This window comes from Macrosteles quadrilineatus, unplaced genomic scaffold (genome assembly GCF_028750875.1).
Source record: "Macrosteles quadrilineatus isolate MER2022 unplaced genomic scaffold, UCM_ALF_1.0 Scaffold_4__1_contigs__length_99947679, whole genome shotgun sequence".
Classification (NCBI taxonomy): Eukaryota; Metazoa; Arthropoda; class Insecta; order Hemiptera; family Cicadellidae; genus Macrosteles; species Macrosteles quadrilineatus.
In genome coordinates, this window is record NW_026542597.1 from 85,073,319 (window position 1) to 85,095,013 (window position 21,695).

At 34.5% G+C, this 21,695-nt stretch overlaps 1 protein-coding gene across 1 annotated transcript in view; it reads left to right on the forward strand.

The window, feature by feature from the left end:
• Positions 1 to 2,580: 2,580 nt before the first annotated feature.
• Positions 2,581 to 21,695, forward strand: part of LOC128991485 (protein unc-80 homolog) — a 113,086-nt gene continuing 93,971 nt past the window's right edge. Inside the window, exons 1-10 of the mRNA XM_054414405.1 lie at positions 2,581 to 2,639; positions 3,244 to 3,359; positions 3,892 to 3,940; positions 5,531 to 5,557; positions 7,019 to 7,039; positions 7,928 to 8,073; positions 12,756 to 12,921; positions 14,800 to 15,019; positions 16,225 to 16,337; positions 18,532 to 18,615. Coding sequence (XP_054270380.1) covers positions 2,583 to 2,639; positions 3,244 to 3,359; positions 3,892 to 3,940; positions 5,531 to 5,557; positions 7,019 to 7,039; positions 7,928 to 8,073; positions 12,756 to 12,921; positions 14,800 to 15,019; positions 16,225 to 16,337; positions 18,532 to 18,615 — 999 coding nt within the window. The 5' untranslated portion in view covers positions 2,581 to 2,582. The remainder of the gene's footprint in view (positions 2,640 to 3,243; positions 3,360 to 3,891; positions 3,941 to 5,530; positions 5,558 to 7,018; positions 7,040 to 7,927; positions 8,074 to 12,755; positions 12,922 to 14,799; positions 15,020 to 16,224; positions 16,338 to 18,531; positions 18,616 to 21,695) is intronic.

Here is a 21,695-nt window from a genome sequence, read left to right on the forward strand (position 1 = left end):
CTAACTTGCTTGACCCTCTCATGAGCTGACGACAAGACAAGACAATCCAATCCAAAGTTCACGGTTCACGACATCGACACAGACACAGACACAATAAAAATGAATGAATGACACAGTGTTGCCAGATTTGCCGGCGAAAATTATCGTACAAGCAGGCCAAAATTATCGTTTTTGGGGCAAAATTATCGTACACACAATTTTCATTTATAATAATATTATTATAATGTAAAACAAGCAAGTCGATGATGGAATGGCCGAAATTTTACTCTATTTGTCTCTGCCACCCACCGTTTTTGCTCTACTATGTCTACCACTGAGCTAGAAAAATGAAAAATATAAATTCTACCGGAGGCAGCACACTTATCACACACACACGTCACACGGAATCTGCATCTCTGCTAGAAAAAAATTGAAACGCTGTAAAATGATGGTATTTTCGTTCCGTTCTCAACTGGAAAAATCAACCAGCTCATTGCATTATTTCATTCCCCTACTGCCAATGTACTGACTGAGTTCAATAATTAATTGAAGGTACAACGTAATCTACCCCTAGTACAAATGGCGGCCAACTTCTCTCAAAATTCTCCTATAAACACTTAAGTTGGTAGCCAATGTGCCCTCTCTAACACAGCTGATGGCTTTGCAAGGTTGCCAGATCGAACAGCAACGAAGTGATGTTACTGTTTTTCCATATATTAAAAGTGGGAAACGTGTTTAAATGTATAATAATCAATATGAAATAGTTAATTTTCCAGCCCCCAAAAAATAATCGTACATTATGACAAAAAATCGTACACAACGTCAAAATTATCGTACAATTTTTCAAAATTATTTTTTATGGGGAAGGAGCAAAATAATCGTACAAATACGATAATTATCGTACACCTGGCAACACTGGAATGACATAACCTTAACCTATCAAATCATTCAAATAAATCGAGAATCGAGATTGGTTGGGCATTGACGACGTTTGACGTTTCGACGTTTCGCAAAAGCTTCTTCTTCATTTTCTATTCTAGTTTGCTTAAAAAAGCTGGCTTGCTTAACTTACCATGAAACCACATTATTTCACCTTATATCACGACTGTTCTATACATATTTCCCGCGCTTTCTTGAAAATGCTAGTTTTTAAATTATATTTTTGTAATAATCTGAAGCTCTTACAGCAGTACAGCACAGTCACATTATCACAATACCTTTTTGTCTGAAAACAGCCGTGCCGTGCCAATTAGCCAATATTGCCATCATCGATCTCTTTCTACAACATAGATATTGATACTGCCACTGCTTATATAAGAAAAGTATTACTAGCAGTACAAATGAATTGCAAAATCGATTGGTTTTTAATGTATGTCTTTTCCTTTTGTCCATTCTGTATGTACAAATATACATATTATTTCATTAATTAATTTTATATCAAGTTAAATGATAAAACACTACGACCTTGGCCACTTATATGATAACATACAGAAAGGGGCGACTTATACCTTAAAATTCCAAAAGCAACCAACCATTCATTTTGTTGTTTTACGGCTCTTAGCATAGACAAAAATCTTTTTGTTTATGCTCTTAGCCATGTGGTAGGAGTAACGTCTACGAGAGCCCATTTCAAGACAAATCCCACATTGAAAATCATGATTTCACACTCCCAAAACATCACATGTGGGAGTTAAATAATAATTTTCAAATCTGGCTATTGACACTTAAAAGACCTCAAAGTCGCGTTAGCGTTACCAGTTACAATACATTGTATAATTTTATAAATAACTTCTTGATCAGCATTGTACGTGTTATTAAATTTACGGAAAGTAAATAAAAGAAACGTCTTATAACACTTAAAACATATATTTACGCTTATAATGTTACTCACAAGACGGTAAATATACAAAAACGATGGTAAGTGGTGATCGATTTCGATTGGACACTCCAATCATCATCAGACCCAATAGGTCATTGGGTCATTCGCCTATTGGGTCTGATGATGATTGGAGTGTCCAATCGAAATCGATCACCACTTACCATCGTTTTTGTATATTTACCGTCTTGTGAGTAACATTATAAGCGTAAATATATGTTTTAAGTGTTATAAGACGTTTCTTTTATTTACTTTCCGATAATTTTATAATTACAAATTTCCTCAAAAGCATATCAATATATGACCTCAACAAAAAAATTGTAGTTGTTTATAACTAATAAATTTAATATATTACAGGAATTATAAATCTGTTTACACAACGCAAATTTTAGTTCCAATACTACTTTTGTAAGTAAGTTAATAAAGTAACGGTTTGCAGACGTGATTGCCCTATGCTGGGACACATTTCTTGTTACAGTATCTAAATATCACTTTAGTATGGAAATTTGTTATGGAAATAACAAATAACCCTATTGATTTGATCGGTATCAGGGTGTCAGCACTAGAAGGATGCTGGTGGGTGGGGGGTCTTGTCAGGTCGATTTCAGGTGAGAAATGCAACACAGCACTTATGGAAATGGATCGCGTAACATCGGTAATGTTCGGGTCGCCGAGATGAGCTGTCGGCTGCATTCGACAATCGTCGGCCCAGCATCCGACCGGATCAATGATGGCGGCGTCTACAAGACGGAGCGGACGGCACAGATCTCCGTCCTCATCCCCTGTAAGTCTAATGATAATAGATTTCACTGATAACGTGATTGCTTTATTATTATTACACGAAGTAAACTAAATGTAAAAATATAGGTGTGATGCTCTCTTTCTGTTTAAAAACATTTTCCAAATTGGACCCGTGCAGGTAGTAAAATAATTTGAGAGGATACAACATATTTATTTCCAATATTAGATATTTAAAGTATATATTTTAAAATATATAAAATGAAAAATATCCCTTTCATTACAACACGAAATCTATTTGTGAGGAAGCTATTCAGCAATGTTTACCAGATTTTGATATTTCTGTTGTCACTGCTAAGACACGAAAAACAATATTGGAGGATCATGTAATAATAATTATAGTACTTAATCATAATAAAAATTTTGTAAAAATGCTAAAAATGAAATGAAATGAAAACGTAAATGAAACAAAAATCATAAAAATCTGAAAATTTAAATAATTATTTTAAATTAGTTTGTTTGAATAAGTAATCACGCAAAATAAAAGAAAGTTATATATGCGTAAATACTGTATGTAAATTTGCTACAAAAATACAAATTTATTTTATTGTCGATAGCTCTGATGACTTTTGGGACTCGTTTTTTTCTAGAAACACACCCAACCTACAGGCCCGGCTGAGATGGAGGCCCTAGACTCGCTGACAGACGCATATAACGACCAATCTCTACCTGTTCCCATACAAGTCTTCCTTTGGCACCAGATAAGGTAACAATCAAATATCTAATATTTAAAATATCTAAAATTTCAAAATTAAACCCAAACTATAGCACTATAGTAATAACATTGGCACCGTGGGAAGAGAATTGGTCTAGTGGTAGAATGGCGGTAGAGCGCAGGACTGTGGTCCCTGAGGTCCTGGGTTCAAATCCGGCAATAAACAATGGATTTGATCCAAGTCACAATTCCACAACCTCTGGTATTATAATCATGATGTAGCCCTTTGAACTGTTTAATTAGACAGATATAAAGTACATACCTTTGATAAAGGTAGATAAAAGGTATGTACCTTATCTGTCTCTAGAGCTGGTCTGAAATAATGTGAAAAAATACCGGGCTAAATCCTAGCAAAAGTGTAAGGAATTCTAAGTGGTGACTGTTGAGAGTTGAGAGTTTACAGTTTATTTTCTTTTGCCCGAAACTGAATGTTAAGAATGGGTGTAATTTTATTTATTGGGTGGTTAAAAATGTTTTTCATAATATGTACATTGAAAATGTTAAATGTGCTGATCTTTTACAGTCCTTTCATCCGTCCTAAATTGGGAAAACTTCACGAAGCTTCTTGTCAGGTAAATAGACAGTGTTAATAAATTATTTAATACTTTACTGTAATACTTTATTCAGTGGTATTAAGTGGTGACTGTAGTGGTAGGTGAAGGTTTTTAAACCAAGTATGAATGGAGATGAGTGTAGGATGAGTGGCGTGATCTTGCAGTCTTTGTCTTGTTAGTGACTAAGGCCTTAGACACAGCTGTTAATTAAACCATACATTAAGCATACTCCCTTAGGAGCATACTCTAAGGCAGTAAATCGTGCCCTAAGGGAGGATGCTTAATGTATGATCAAACCCATACAATAAAACTAATGGTGGCAACTAAGGGACCTACAGTTTATAGTGGAATCCGAACCACATTTTTGCCTTGCAATTAACGAATTGATCTAATTATCAGAATAGTACTGCGGATAGTCGTAGTACTCACTAGTGCAGACGTTAATCCACACCAGGGATTATCGTATCCACAGTGCATGCCTATAAATTCCACAATTCGGGATGAATTACAGGGGACGCCGTTTGTACCAGGTGCACCACAAAATCACCATTAGGTACAAAGTTAAAAGAATCTGAACTGAACTTGAACTTACTTACAGTATGACCATTTATTAGGCCACAACTCAAATTACATGTTTTGCGTTTAATAAATAATCATTGGTTTATATTAGTGCGGATGATAGAGCAAGGAAATTTGTTTAATCTCATAATGTATGAACTAATATATTTAGAAGACAGCTGTGTAAGATTTATATGAAACAACATGTAAACGGTGTTTAACCTGTAATATTTTATCGACAATTCTTTTAAATTTTCAGTTACTCATTTTAAATCCCCTGTAATCGAACGCACAATAATGACTCAGCCTTTTTTCTTCCTGATAAGGAAGGATTGTCATGATTCCAGCAAGCAATCTAGTGTTATATGGAGCTTTGTCAATCTTGGAAACCTAACTATCATCATCATCCTGCTTCTGCTCACTATCGGGTTCATCAACTTTAGAACTTCTTTTAGGAAAAATCGCAAGAAGGATGAACCAACAAATGAAGACGGAGACATAACTGACTAGTGCAGTGTCCACATGTTCATCAAATAAGATTTTTCTAAAATAGATTCTCAGTATTGTCTGTCGTGTTTTAAATTGATACTAAACCCTTTACATAATGGTGACCATAGGAATGTAGGTATTTTAAGCCAAGTATGAATGGATATGCGTTTAGGATGAATGGCACGATCGTCAAGTTAGATTTAATCAATCAATCTAAAAAAAGATTTAGGGTTTAGATTTTGTTATGCATTCAGATTTAAGATTTCTTACAGTTTCTGTGAGTCAAGGTAACTTATGCATTAAAAAAGTAGGTTCCGGTTTCAATAACTGGCATACTTAAAAAGATGACCATGCATTGCTGCTCAAATTTTGTTTTAAATGTACTGTACGATGAATGAAATGTGTATGAGTAATGAAATTTAATTAAAGCTATATCCAGCTAGTTATAAGGGGCGAATACAAAAAAACTGAGTGCCGGTACTCCTCCGTGTGAAATGCAGTGAAATTAAACAAGAATATGTTATGTTTTGCTGCTTTAATAAAAGTCCGTACTTGTTGCAGTTTTGCCAACATGCTCCTGGACATCACGTAAGTTGTTTTCCCATTCTTGTTTCTTTCATGCTTGGTTATGAAGAACATCAATATGTAACACAAAAGATTTGTTGGTTTTATGAAATGAAAATTAAACACATGGAAAAGAATTGAGAAACCATGAGTAGCATCTTTGTGCTTCAATTTTCATTATTATCGCTAACAATATCAAATTAAGATGGGGACGCCACCCGTCAGATGCATATTTTAACCCAAATATGAGATTTCCATCTTGTATTGTAGTATTTGAGTGGACAAGTGCAACACTATTGACAAAATATGGTTATGTTTCACAATATTAAGTTCAATAAAACTATTATGCTTCTCTATCGAAGGGTTTGACCATTTTTACCAAGATCTTAGTATCTTGACAATTGTGTAATACGCGAGTTGCGTACACTATTTTACCTACGACAGCGTTTTAATTACTAAAAATCACTACTCATAGCTTTTAAGAGACGTTACGTTTTCGCTTATAACCTCTTATTGCCACTGACAAAAATGCAACGAAACATTGTACCAAACACCGAATGCACCACTCAACAATTAAATTTGCCTGAACAGCTGATTAGTTGAAGTTCGAATCATTACAATTTTACTTCTTCTCTCTCAATCCTTTAACGTTTAACCTGCTTGGCCCGTTACACATGTGTTGTTACGAACAGTAAAACTATGCTGTTAGCTGTTATGAAAGTAAACAATGATGTTATGAGAAACTTTTCAATTTTAAGAACTGAACTGAAACGGCTACTTTAAAAAACGGTCGTAGGTAATAGCTATTTACCTTAGAAGTGTAGTAAGAGCGTTTTTACATCACGCAGGTGAATGTTGTGCAACGAGTGGAAGCGAGTTGCATAATTTACCTAAGTGATGTAAACACGCTCTTGCGTAACGTGTAACGTACAGGATTTTACCTGACCCGACAATATACAGGAGGTTACGAACAATATTTTTCATTATCCATTTCACTCATCTTCTAACAGTAACGTTCATTTACAAACAAAAGCTAGGTTAGGAAAATTCTTCAAAACATAACAATAAAATTCAAGCGCACAGCTGATTTCTAGCGTTGATCGTCGTTGGCTCCATAGAGGTATATTTTTTAAGTTAAGCACTCAATGTTATTTAAATGGGTTTCTTTACATCACCGAGTGAGTTTTTGATACTTTACATCACTTGAGAAGTAAGGAAGTTGTATACATCACGCTTGTGATAGGGAAGTTTAACATGGCGGGTTAGGTAAACAATATTTTAACTATGATTGCGTTTACCACATCATTTATCCATGTTGCTTATCACACAGTAGCCTACTTGGTTTTGAAAATAAGTCATGATTCTTTTATAACCAGCTTTGAAATCTTCCATTTCTTCGTGCATTATGAAAATCTTAGTTTAGTGATTATTCGCTTTTTTGTTGTAACTCGAAAGAATGATTAAATGCATTTTGTTCATTAACAGGAGCTGAAAGAAGCGTGCAAGGTAAGTTTAACAAAAAACTGAACTTTTTTAATAATTTTAACCGTAAGTTTAACACATCTTTGACATCCATTGTACACATTTTAAACGTATAGGTAGTGTTAAATATGGTGAAATACAACATATCCAATAATGTGTATGGTCCCTTTCTAAAATGAAAGTTTTCTGTACCTTAAACGCTTATTTACAATCTAATGTGCAAAATTATTTTACCTCTAATGTGCAAAACCGAGGCGTGTGTGATTACTCACGGATATTATCTTTTAAATTTTTGTACTCCATGACATTAAAAAAAATGTTTTGATAAAAAGATGCAGCTACACGTAAAAGCTATTTATTTTATTGAACCTTGGTGACTTATCAATTGTATTGAGAAGTTAACCCAAGACCGTCTATGAGGGTGACCAGGAAAAATACACTAATTTAAAAGAAATATATTCTACAGGCTACTACTACGATTGAGCTACAGAACAAAACAATGCATCAAGTCTTCAGCCACAAACATTTGGATTGTTTGAAAGAAATTCGAAGATTGTAGGATCTAAGTATTTGATCTCAAATAAGGATCCGGCTATAGGCATTCGAGCTCCATGTTGACCAAGTTAAATGAAATTAACTGTTGCTTAATTGAGCCTCTGGAAGAAGGGTGGCTAGCAACAACTATTTTATAATTTTAATATTTTTTTTCTCGTGGAACACACTTTTTAACGAATGAAAACTGTAGGAGTCAATGGTTGTTTACGAAAATATATATGTATATAACAGACTGGTTAAACTTACTGGCTTTGGTCAGTGATTTTATTGAACCAAAAAGGTTATTAGGGGGACAACAGTATATTTAAACATATAAACACAATATTTTGCTAAATAATGTTTTGTAACTGGTTCTAGTCCTTCGAAAAAGTTCTTGTTCAGAACATCCAGTTCGGATTACCACCGAATCTCGCAGATGCCATCAAGTCGGTTCCAAGATGGCGGCTGGTACAGGCGGCTTTTCCCCATGTGATGCACTGCGCAGCGTCACTCTTGCATAACAGGTAGATACTGTAATTTAGGGGTATACCAATAGCGGGTATCATTTAGGGATTAGCATCGATAGGTCAACCATCGATGTACCGATAAAATAGTCGCGAAAACATCGATGACATCCTATAAATAATTAAAATAATCCGTTTTATCTCCGGGGTTATTTATCGTAGAAAGCACAGACATAGATAAAACAAACATTAGTAGATTTATCCTTATTTAACAGCTGAATGAATTTTTTCGTTAGTTCTGTCTGGTGCACTAAAGAGGTCGTGTTTTTGTTTACAATTTGTTTCTTGTTTTTTCAGGCATTTAAAACCCCGTTTAACCAAATAAAACGATATAATCATAAACAATAACTCATCCTCTAGTTATAAAACCAAACAGTAAAGCATAAATCGTGAAATTAACTCTAAAATAATAGAAACAAAATTTCGTCGACACTAGCGATCAGTGTCACCGGACATGAACACAAAAAACGAGCTTCAAAATTTACAATGGGTAAAGCCTACTACCATCTACTACTTGTTGGTTTGGTAAGTCTATGGCACAGATTGAGTTTAATTCTTTGTTTGAGACTAATTGGCACTCAGATAAAAAAATATTAGTTTGTTTCGATTAATTAAATTATTCACATGTTTCAGCTGAGCGAATAACGTAAACAAACATTTCAAGTTTAAATTACTTGCTTAATAATTCTAGTTTGTACAGAAAAAAGTTGAAAATAGGTGGTTTTATTCTTTCCCAGCATAGGGGGTTTAAAAAAACCTTTAGAATGATACATCATTTATTAAAATTGGTGAAGAATTAAGGAATATTATTGTGTACCGAGGGTGTATAGTTCGAGTTCAAATGATAGTTTTAACTTGATTGATTAGCACATACTTATACACAGACCGAAGCCATCAGATTTTAATTCAAGGAGGTTAACCTACGATACGATCGGGTTCAATCGATAAATGGACGAGGACGGAACGAAGTACGAACTCGAAGGAGTTTGGAGTTAGATTTAGGATCAGTTAATTAGAAGCCAATCATCGGTCTCAAGAGACTCGACTCTCGGCTTTTCAAACAATAATTTTGGAGAGCGTAATTCGCGTCCCTTACCTGGGAAGCAATAATTGCGATAGATAGGCAAGTCATATACTAGCTACTCAAAAATCACTGCGAGTGTCAACGGATAAATAGGATACATAGTGAAGTACCACGGCTTAAAATTGAAATATTGTGCTATATTTTAAATTAATAAATGGTATTCTTTCTTTTAGATTATGGTTAATTTGTTTTTGTACCTTAGTAATATAAATAATTTAAATAAACCTGACGGATTTAGATTTATAAGTGTTAGTGACATCTAGCGGTGACTGGACGAACTGCTTTGGTTTTGGGTGGTGACACCTGGCGGTGAGTGGGCGAACTGTTGCGCACCTCGGTCGGTACTTTTACTGCTATAGTTCGGCCGCTTAGAAAACGACCTGCGCGCTAATGCTAAACCAATGCTGGAGGAGGTCGCTTTCTAAGGGATAGCGCTGGGTTCACAACGATATGGTAGGCATTCGGTTAAATATCGAGCTTGTTTTCTACCGGATGACAGACATCGACTTTTTAGTATTGGCTCTGGCTCACCGGCTGTCTCATGGTGGAAGTAACTAAAACTATTCAACTATTGCCTTGCCTTGGTGCCTTCTGCTGCAGCTGCTCCTAACTCCTATGTCTGTCGTCATCGTCAAACGTTTATAAGTGGCCTTGACGACGGAAGGCCATAATTTAATTCTCAATATTGCAGTGAGAGTGAATGCAAATAAATAAGTAAAACAATATATGAACATGGCATGAAATTTGCCACTGAAAATGTTTATTTTCCAATTACAGTAAGGCTGATAACCAGCATGATAAATATATAAGAAATTAAATTACGGAGGAATTTTAAAATTAATATTCCAGTAACTTACGCAATTAACGCCAGATAAATTACCGCCGCCCCCCCCTTATACTTTTAAAAGCGTTTAGATGCCCTTTGCATTTTTGCATATTTCCTCCATAATAATGCACCATGAAACTGATCAAAAGGAACAAAGTTGGAATAAATTAAATTACCTAATTAAATAAAATATTCCCCTCCTCTTTTAGGCTAGTGCTAGTATTTTTTGTGATCTCTGTCTTCTCTCTTCTGTCTGTCGGTGTTGGTTGGTTTGGCTTTTTTTAACAAAGTTTTATTTACAATCTGTTTTACACTAAACAATAAGTAAATATGATGACAATTATATAAATAAATTTAAAATTGGAAAACATGAGTTACAGCAGCTAAACTTGTTTGTTTCTCGTTTAGGTTGGTTGGTTGGCGCTATGGAAGCCAATCGATTTACGATATTCGATAGTAGTTCTTTTCTTACTACGACGATCGATACTTATAACCAGTGCTACCGCTACCATATCGTTGTGAACCTAGCGCTATCCCTTTCTAAGCGGCCGAACTATAGATGTAACCACAGAGCATAGAATAAATATGTAACCATGTAACCATTATCATAGATAAAACATACTTGTGTTGGTTAGTCTATGCCATTATGTAACAATCAAAAATCATTGAATCAATTCATCTAGTCACCGCTAGATGTAACCAATGAATACACAAACTGTAGTTGTTGCGATATATATATATATATGAATTTGAACGTATGGTGTTTTTGGCTTCTGGGGACCTCAAAACCAAAAAGTAAATCGATCCCGGGTCTTACCATGAGTATTGAGGCAATAGCTTATTCCCTATGTGGGAAATTCGCTAAATAAGGCCTCTTGTTTTACGAGAATATAAAGCCACGAAACCCTGTCCACGATTTTATAGATTAACGGTTGGCCCCCATTTTCCCATTCAAAATTGATTAAATACAGGCAATTTATTAGCGAATTTCCCTATAGGGAAGTATAGCTATTACCGTAGGTGGCATGGTAAAACCTAGGCCCGGGACCGATTTACTTTTTCATTTTGATGTCCCCAGAGGCCAAAAACACCATTCTTTCAAATTTACATATATAAAGTATATATATAAAGTATATATATATATAAAGTATATATATAAAGTATATATATATAAAGTATATATATTTATACACGTGTGTGTCCGTAAACGCGATAACTTGAGTAACTTTTGCCCGATTTTGATGAAATTTGGTCTAAAGGTGTAAGGCAGGATAAAGTTGGATGAGTTCACCATAGATAAAACATACTCCGGTTAGTCTATGAGTTCACGAACCAGCATGATCGTACCATAACCATGGGAACGGGGTTTTACGGGGGATTTTACGGTGTAAATTTAAAATTGGGTTTTCTCATTTTGACCCTCAAAACACAAAGTTTCAAAGTTTCCCAATTTCTCTCTAGACCCTTTTAAATAGCTTAAAAAACAAATAATTTAGTAGGTACATCAAAATGTTTTTTACGGTTATTGGTAACGGAGACAATTTACAAAAAATGTAAATTTTTAACACATTTAACACATCATTACACATTTTGACAACAGTTGGGGATTATTCCAAAAGTGACGAAGGTAAATCTGCTATGCATAAATAGTTGTAGTTTGTAGTACTGTTGTTGAGGTGTATTACCAAAGATTAAGCAAGGGAGTATGAGTATGCTTAATCTAATAATCTTTGGTATTATTATTCTGTCTATGGTGATGGTATTAAGTTTACCCCCGCATCCTTATCCCACATAAAAAAAACACCATGCAACAAAGTGCAACAAAGCAACAGCTTTAGTTTGTTCGTTTGTTGGTTTCGGTTTGTGTTTTTGTTTGTTATTGTTGAGAGAAGAAGAGCGTTAGTGGTTTCGGTTTGACTTTGAGTTTAAAATTAAGAATAATAACAACAACATAAATAACTTATGTGAACGTTGAAGGTTAAATCAAAATAACACAATAACTTAAAATATTTTAATTTTGATAAAAAGTAGCCTAGGTTATTCAAAATGTATTAAGATGTTGAAGCGAGATAGAGACACCAAAATACCTATGATGGGAAATTCAAAGTCTTAAGTTAACTTAATTGAAACAGGTACAGAATTATAAGTTTAAACTACCTATTACACTTGAGGAGATGATTGATAGGCCTAATTTACTACAGCTAGGGAGAAGTCTAAACATCGACCCTAGTCCTTTATTAATTACTAGTCCCTATAGGCCCTAGGCTATAGTAAGCCTGTCTGTTACTTATTATGCTATGAACTTATCATGTAGCCTAAATGTTTTAATTTTAAACTTACTCAAACCTCTAACGCTCTAACTCAATTGACATGAAATTACGTAGTAACTGGCATGAAACACTTAGCCTACCACTGCAGAACTTTTTGACTTTGACACTTTTTGACACCTAAGGCTACTGAAAAAAGGTAAATTACCGAATAATTGACAGGTGTCTAAGCTTTAGTAACAAATAATTTACTGAAAGAATAATTCTCTGAAAAACTCCAAGCCTATCTAACTACTTGCTAAACCCGGCTTTTAAGCTATTGTGAATGTGCTATATCAATAATTAAGTTATCTTGTACATAACTTAAGTTAGTTTCTCTTTACTCTGTGACTGTATTGTCAACATTACTAACTTAAGTTACATACTGAAAATCTCACAATTTGCATAACTTAATTGCAATCTTTATTATTTTAACTTCTATCCAACTTTCTCGATATATTTCCAGGAAAGACACAAACCTTCAAAACCTTGGGGCTGCCGAGACTAAACTCCTCTATATCCTGCATTGGATCATACTTGACGCGGCTGAGGAGTGTGCTGACGCGGATTATGAGAAAGGAATCTATCACACATCGCCTTTTTATTATCTCTTCTCAATACCAGCGATCACAGTAAGTTAAATAGTGTTACACTAACTTATCATGCCTTAATGCATAATTTTGTACATTTCCGCGTACACACAATGTACATTGTATTAGTCACAAAGTCACAATTGGTCCCATTATATTGGTAGAGCATTTTGTAGGATGGTGTACCAATAACTATTTCAGCCAATGAAAAAAATCTTTTGAAATTGAACTTGTTCAATTAAATACAGAATGTTCTTTTTTATTCTTAGCCTTAGTTTACATTTTGTAATTGTGATTATATTTTGTATTAAAAAGTATGTTTCTTTCTGTATACATTATGTGGAAATAAATGTATAGGGTAAGCGGGGGGAATTGGGTGGGCGGGGTAATTGGGTGGTAAAATTTTTAACAATTTTTATATTTTTTAATTATTGATATTTTAACATTTAAATGACATGTATGGACAGCCAATCTCTTCAAGAATAAGCCATAACCTTTTCAGATTTGTACCTTTAAACATTTAAAGGAGGGAAATAGTCTTAGGGACCCTTGTCATTTCGCGATTCTAAAAGTGGTACCTATGCACACTTTTTCAATCTTTCATATAAAATGCATTAAAATTTTCATACATGTGAAATTACATTATTTTTCACCATAAAATGAATAAAAATATACCAAAGAACATGCCCAATACTTATTTTCATAATAAAACTACTTCTAATTTATTTATTTTTTTTTTTAAATGTTACCACCCAATTACCCCCTTACGGGAAATCGGGTGGTAAATTTTAAAACTGAGCTAATACTGTTTCCTTGGCTTAATTTAATTAAAAAAGGCAATAATAATAATATTTTGTGAATATAATTCACACTAGAGTTTTTGTTTTGATATTTAACCACTACCACCCAATTACCCCTATACCAATACCATTAACCCTATACCACCCAACACCCGTGAGTTCACGTCACATTGGACTGAACCCAGAAGACCTAAAAAAGTCACAAAATTGTATTATAGTTACTTAAATAGGCATAAAGACTGCATTAGCGACTGAGCTGATGTAGTAAACTAGTGCATTAGGCCTACAGTACATTAGTTTATACAGCCTCCCTTGTTTTATATCATGCGAAGGATTGGAAAATCGTGCCTCATTTTGTAAAGTTTTGAGACCATATTACATAATTTAAACCTTATTAGAGAAACATTTGTCCCTATTTTCCTGTTAATATTATTAATGTACTCTTTATATTATGAATTTAAAAACTGTAGGCCATAATATTTAATTGTGGTTAAAGATTTTTTTTTATGTGCGTAGTTTAGGAAAAATATGTTTGTCACCACAAAATTTATGGTAAATTTTGTTTGTTTTTTATTAAACCTAGTTAAAAATGTTGCTTTTAGTTTCCTTTATAACACCCAATTTCCCAACTTTAATTAGCATTTAGTGTTTATGGAATATTGACCTACCACCCAATTACCCCCATGGGGGTAATTGGGTGGTAAAAAACATTTAATTTTTTTTAATTTTTTTGGGGAATTGCGGGAAAAAATAAAACATGAAAAAGATAGCATTTTGTATTATAAAATTAATTAAGTAGGCATTTAACAACAAAAATAGGAAAAGTGGCCTAACCAGATACATTTGTAAAACATACCTCCCAATTCCCCCCGCTTACCCTATTTCATTCATTCATTCATTCAAATATTCCATTATTTTTACCGCGGATGAATATTACAACGGTTAAGTTGATATTACTATTCAAATAGGCCTATACAACTTTTGGAGGTCTGTCATACATAATCGGCATTAGGCCTAAAGACATCACTCAAAAAAGACATCACTTTTTTGTCAGTGCGTATGCATATTAATTTTAGGTACTGGTACCAAAACTGAACGAGTAAAACTATTTAATTTTCAGCTATTTGTATACCTGTTTGCGCCTCTTTGTCACCAAATCAAAGAGTCAGACTTGCAAACATTTCGCCTGGAGAATGGAACTAAGATATGGCAAGCCATGTGGGAACATCGCCATCCGAATTCTCCTTGCTTCACTGCTCACGCCAAGCCAAAACCTCGCGATCTTTGGGCTAAGATGACAAAAGGTCCTCGTCCCCATTTTGGAGATGTTTTTCTTGGAAGTGAGTATAAATAGTTCAATAAACGTAACAGGCCCACTGAATATAAATTGTAGACTTGGAAGAGTAGTCAATTTGACATCTTTTTTGAAAATTTAGTCCAATGCACGAATACTAGAATAATTCCGGTATGGATCATAAACATAAACAAATGACATTGTTGGCCCGAATCCTATACAGTACTGATATAATTGAACATATGTTTTGGCAGTTCCATTTAAGCAATGTTAAATAATGTTTATTTTCTTGCCAAAAACGTCATTTCTTCATGTTTATGACCCATACCGGTATTTTTCTAGTATTCGTGGTCCAATGCATGGGGTTTGAAAATTGTGACGATTTTGAATGAATAAATGATTTAAATATAATTTAAACTTAATTGTATAGTATTAAATCTCATTGTACATAATAAGCAACTAGTAATTTTTTGTCGGTGCCAAGTTCCTAGCAGGACCACTTCCTGAACTAATTTGGTTCTTGGAATCCTTAACATCACTATACAACTTAATAGTAGGCTAGGCTACACATTCTTAAAAAGGAAGTTGCAAATGTCTTTTTCGTATGACATATTTATGTTACAATAGTATATTGTTTACGTTAGTTACTTATACTACGTATATTCATTTAAAAAATGTTTTTCTTTAACATGTTGGTGAAGACAAACCTTTTATGGTTTTACTCCCCTATTTTATTTATCGCATGCATATCCATTTTTGTTTAACAAATAGGTGAAATTGATTGTAATTACCATTTAAGAATTGGGAGTTATTAATTCCAAAAGTATTGATGGGAAATCAAGAATTGCCTCCGGACGCATCTGTATTTACAGTAGACAAGACTCTCTCTTATCCGGACACCTTTTAACCGGACATCCGTTTAACCGGACTACACGCGGCAGAAATGACATCTCTTTAACCGGACATTTTTTATCAGCACATTGGTTTAACCGGACTAGATCGGCAGGAAGTGGGCGGTACTGAAACGACTGTTCTCGTGGGAAAGATTTGAGACCAGTGATCACGTGTCTAAATACAATGCTCTCCTAAATTTAAGTCAAATATCACAGTAAACAGTCCATTTTAACGAGTTTTTACGGACGTCGGTTTAACCGGAAAACCCGTTATCCGGACTGGCCTCGGTCCCGAGGAGTCCGGATAAGAGGGAGTCTACTGTAGCAACAAAAGTTACTGGGAATGTTAACGTTCCAGGAAGTGGAGGGGTGGAAATGGTTGCGAGCTGTGAAAGTCCTACACAAGGATCCACGTCCGTCACTGACTTCGGCTCAGCCGGGTCAACCGTCAACAGACAAGTGGATGAGGAGGTATAACTAAAATATGTGCTTGTTATCTACATGGTATACATCATGTTTAATTACGACTAACAGGTATCACCGTTGCCGGAGCTTTTGAGTAACTTACTGTTATCCTATAAGTTAAGTACATTTGTCACAGGTATGGGATCTTCAGGAAAATGTGTTGTATTAGATCCATAACTGCAATATAGACTATAGGTTGCACATTATCTGTCAGCAGTTCCAAATGGTAACATTTAAATGGTGCATGTTTCGGGAGAATGCCACTGTCAAACACATCAGTCCAAGAAATACATAAAATCTACTGGAATAGCTTCATCGAGGGTTTGAATACACTCATACAATATTAATGACAGATGAATAATAATCTCTATTCGAGAGGCCTATCACGGCACTAGTAAATTCAAGTCGCTGCATATTGTTTAATTTTTTAGGTAAAAAAGTAATTTTCAAAAGTAAATTTTGGATGGTGATGCAGAATGAAACACATGTTTCGATCCTGATGATCAGTCTGGAGCAATAAATGTGTAGCTACAACCTTCTACACACAATTTCTACTGCTTTATTCCGAGACCAACATGATTAACTACTTAAAAGCAGGAAAATAAGATTGCACAAACAGCTGTAGCAATATTAATTTAAGCCTAACAAGAATAGTATTTTATCTTTTGCAAATGGAGTGGTAAAGGACCTAGGACTTAAAAAAATCCATTTCCTAACGTACAATATGAAAATAGTGCAAATCCCACAATTCTAGGAGTTACAGTTAAACAATGATACCACTTTTAAAAGGCTGCTAAAACTGTAAATCTCTTTAACTTCACTATCCTGTATAGGCCTACTGTATTTTTAATGTAAAGCTTTGTTTGTGTTCATGCATGTGTGTTCAACATGTTTTGAATCTGGTTGTAAGGAAATCTGAATAAAGCCTCAGTAATTTTACTGCTGTGGGGAGTTTGAGTATTTTTAGGAAAGGTGCCAAAAGGCCTAACCTCAACTCTGAATCAAAATTTTTTCTAAGTTTTACTGCTTTTAAACCCAATTCACTGTTTCCAAAGCCACAGTCTAAGTTGTTTGGTATTAAGATCGACTTATTGGCAATCCTTAATTACTAGGACTATTCAAATAATAAAGTGAGCTATCGATAAAATAAAAGGATTACCTAATCCAACCACAGTTGTTGGTATGACAACTAGTTTTGTTCCTTAGAACTTGGTCAGGTTATTGTATGCAACCACATCATGAATGTATTAATACATTGTGGTATGTTAAAAGATTCTTTAAAATACTGCCAAAACCACAATAACTAAAACCTGTCATGTTGATCAAATTTGTTATTTTGTATTTGATCAACATGACAAGTTTCGATTATTGTGATTTTGGCAGTATTTTAAAGAATCTTTTGACATACAGTAGATTTCCGATTATCAGAGGTCCGACTATCCGAGCCGCCCAGTTGTACTATATATACAGTTTTTTTTCAATTATGTTCCATGTCCACAGTATTGATAGCCGTGAAAATGTAATTCCACCGGTAATAAATCAATTGTTGGTACGAGTTGGTAGAGAATTATCTTTTTATTTATTGATAAATCACTTATTACTGTAATAATAAACAATATTCTCCAGTTTCAATACGATTTTTGTCTAATTATAACCTATAAGTTTTACTGCTGTGTTTTTTGAGTTTTTGATTATCCGAGGTAGTCTCAGTCCCGTTTAGCTCGGATAATCGGACTTCTACTGTACCACAATGTATTGATGATGGTGTTGCATACAATGACCTCACGGAATTTTAAGGAACAAAACTAGTTGTCATACCATCAACTGTGGTTGGATAATGTAATCCTTTTATTTGATCAATAATATATTCCAAGCAAGGGTCACAACGAATAATATAAAGGGTGCTAGTTTTAAATCTTTCACAAGTAGAAAGAAATTCTTAAAACCAGATTTATAAACTGTATGTTTGGAAGACCAGTTTAAATGTGATGTTGATACCCTTCCATTGTAATTCTGAGTTCCCAATCGCAGCCATCATCACTACTTTTCCGTAATTACTGTAACTTGTTTCCGTAGTTTTACTACTACTCATTTTTGAGAATTTATCATGTATTAGGTCTATAATTTATTGAGCGATATCATGTGTTAGGGCTATTTCTTTAAAACTTGCTGTGTAAAAGCAATGCAAACATTGTTCCAGAACATCTGGGTATCATCTCCAAAAGACATAGCTTTCCCTGAAACTATCCCTGAGGAAAGTTCAAGTGCCGAGGAAGACCACATGGTGAGTTTAGGGAGTAATGCGATTGCAGATTCGCGAACGTTTGGTAGCGTAGAGTAGAGATTTGAGAGCATGACATTTTTATAACTATTCGAAAGTGGGATTGTTTTTAATTGAAGAATCTTAAAGCATAGACAACATTGATGAACCTTGGTGAAGACAAGTTTGAGTAAGCAGAAAAAAAGAGTGAAACAGAGAGACTGTAAACTTTTATTTACAGAGAGTAAAAAGAGTGAAAGATGTGGCAAAGAATAAAGAATCTAATTTTTTCATCAAGAGGATTTGAAAGTTTTGAAAAAGATTATTTGTGTTACGCTTCATGCAAGAACTATTGCACAGATGGATGCTTTTTGTTCGATTAATTTCTTTAGTCTCTGTTCAGAATATAAAAATATGATACAAGAAAGAACGAATGTCGCTGGAGAGTACTCAATTCCTATGTGTGAGTATTCAAACAAAATATAAAAATGATCACCTGTTTCTTTCTTGATGTAAATCAAATGGAAGAATTGTTAAAGGAATAGAAAACAATTTCAGGAAATTTCTTGAGAAACAAATCTTTAAGGTGAATTAAGAGATTAAGAGCTTCACACCGGTTAGTAAGTGTAAATCTTTTGATCTGTAATTGTTTATTCCTCATTCTTAAATTTATCTCCAGCATTTAAAAAAAAAAACCTCAAAATTATTGATTTTTTGTGTTGGACACAAAATAAGAAATATTTGACAATTTCGGAATTCTGATACTGATGTAAATTGTTTTTGATATAACGTTGATTGCAGTGACTTGTGAAAATAAGAACGCATACTTTATTGCAATAGGTAATGTGATATGTTCGACTTGGTTTAAGGAATAATATTCACCATAACACCAGTAAAAAAAATTATCTTAGGTGATTGAAGATTGTTAAAGGAAAAAATATTTAAATTGGGTGGGCAAAACAGCTGGAAAAACATAAAACCATCGGTGAATCAGTTATCCAGCACTGATAAATATTTTGGATAGAAGATTACATACTATACTTCAATATATTTTTTGTTACCAGAGATGGGTAATAAAAAAAATTAACTATGCTGAAACTATTGAATACGGAAAAAGCCATTATCACCACGGATGAGCATACTACCACTAAGGATGAAAAACTATCATAACGGCAACTATTCAGGCAGCCAATATAAAACTCGATAACAGTCAAACGTAGCTTAAGGCTCATTCATAGTTGGCCTAAAAATTATTGAGTCGCAAAAACGGAGATTAGATGCTAAAAAGAGTGTTATGAAAAGGAGCGAACTAAAAAATTGTGAATTATTCAATGCTGCAAAGGTCTTTGAATGAGGTCTAATGCAGAATAAGTAATTGAGAAATGTAGTCTTACCTATTTTTATATAACTCATCAGAGCTAGAAGAATATTTTGTATGAACAAAACATTCAGAAAGAATAAAGGAACAACCATCTGTGCCAAGAAAGCCTGTGATTTAAACAAGATTTAAGGTGTTACCCAAGAAGGACAAATTATTACATTTTGTAAAATTTCCATGTTTTCATTCATTTTTTGAAGTAGCATGAACACATTGCATGTTTAACTTCCATTTTTTGCATTTTCCTACGTAGTCTACATTTGTATTCCTTTATCAGTCGTATAGTTAATTGAAGTTATTTTAGAGATTATTGTTGTAATTGAAGTAATCAAATGAGGTATTTCCCCATGCGGGTTGGAGTAGGACTGCAGCCTTTCCGGCTTGTTAATGCTGCAAAAATAAATTGCTATTGCTAATTAGGAGAGCCTGGAAGTGCGCCAGTTGTGCTGCAGGGGTTGATTTGTGCTTTGTGCAATGAGTATTCTCAGTGGGTCGTGAGCCAGCCACTTTGTCCCTTGGTCAGGAAGTGCGGCATGGATGTAGAGCGTTGCGACAGGTGACCCCCGGCTAGTCAGGTGTCCGGTGCTGGGTAAATGAGGTCAGGACTCTGGGAAAACCCTAGGACAAATACAAATAAGACTTAGCAAAAGATTGCCTCAATAAAGTCTTGACAGATTGTCTCAGGCTTAGCCTGAAAGGATTGGTTATGAAAAGATGTGAACTTTCTCTATTGGGTTTCTTTGGCATGGGGTAACCTTTTCAGTTTTCATGCACCTCCTTGATTGGAGCAGGGACAGCTACCTTTTTGTCTTTGTCTGCCTCAGCTTCCTCTTTTCCTTGAGTAGTTGGAGACCTTAAGGGCAGTCCTTGTACAATTTGAACCTCTTCTAATACTACTCTATATTATTAGTTGTGGGCGCAAAACGTAAACATCTTATAGTTACAGCATTTTGAATTGTACAATTAACAATTCTGTTAACAATTCTTTTGTGGTGTTATAATTATTAACCCTTCGCAGACGGGTGATAAAGGACGGATGGCAGGTATATACACATATGGGTTTCCGGAAGGGAAACGGATGTATCCGCCTTACCTTCAGACAGCCTGGCTGGTGTTTTTTCTCGGGCTACTATGGTGTTACATCCCCACGCTCTCCGTAACGGTTGCGACATTGAAAGTGACCCGCCACCCTCTCCTGCGCTCCCCCCACACCCACAATGTTGCGCAAGCAACACCACTTTGTTGGCGCATGAAATAGTGATATGTACAATCTCTTAAAACGTAAATAGTCCTGGATTTCAAAAACGGGCAGAGGATATATCTTCCATTTTTCTGCTCATCCGCGGACGGGTGGCGTATATATCCTCACAATTTTTTTGTGTATACTAACTAGTTAAAAATTTATTTTGATAGTATGAGCTGTTCCATTGTGTTTATTTGATGTATAAAGGTATAAAAAGAAACAAATAATGAAAATTAATATTTTATTTGTATAATCTTTTGGCCCTAGGCTATAAAAGTCGCCTGTCTGGGAAGGGTTTATTTATGTTATTGGCAACCTTTTGTTCAAAATTTTACTGTCTTGTTTGGTACTGCTTTTGACACCGACTATCACCCTTTTTTTGAGCATGTCCTGTTTTGTTTGAATATCATTCTTGCTTGTGCTTCTGCTTTGAAATTTTGATTGTTATACTGTATGCACAAAACTACTGTAGGGTAAAAATAG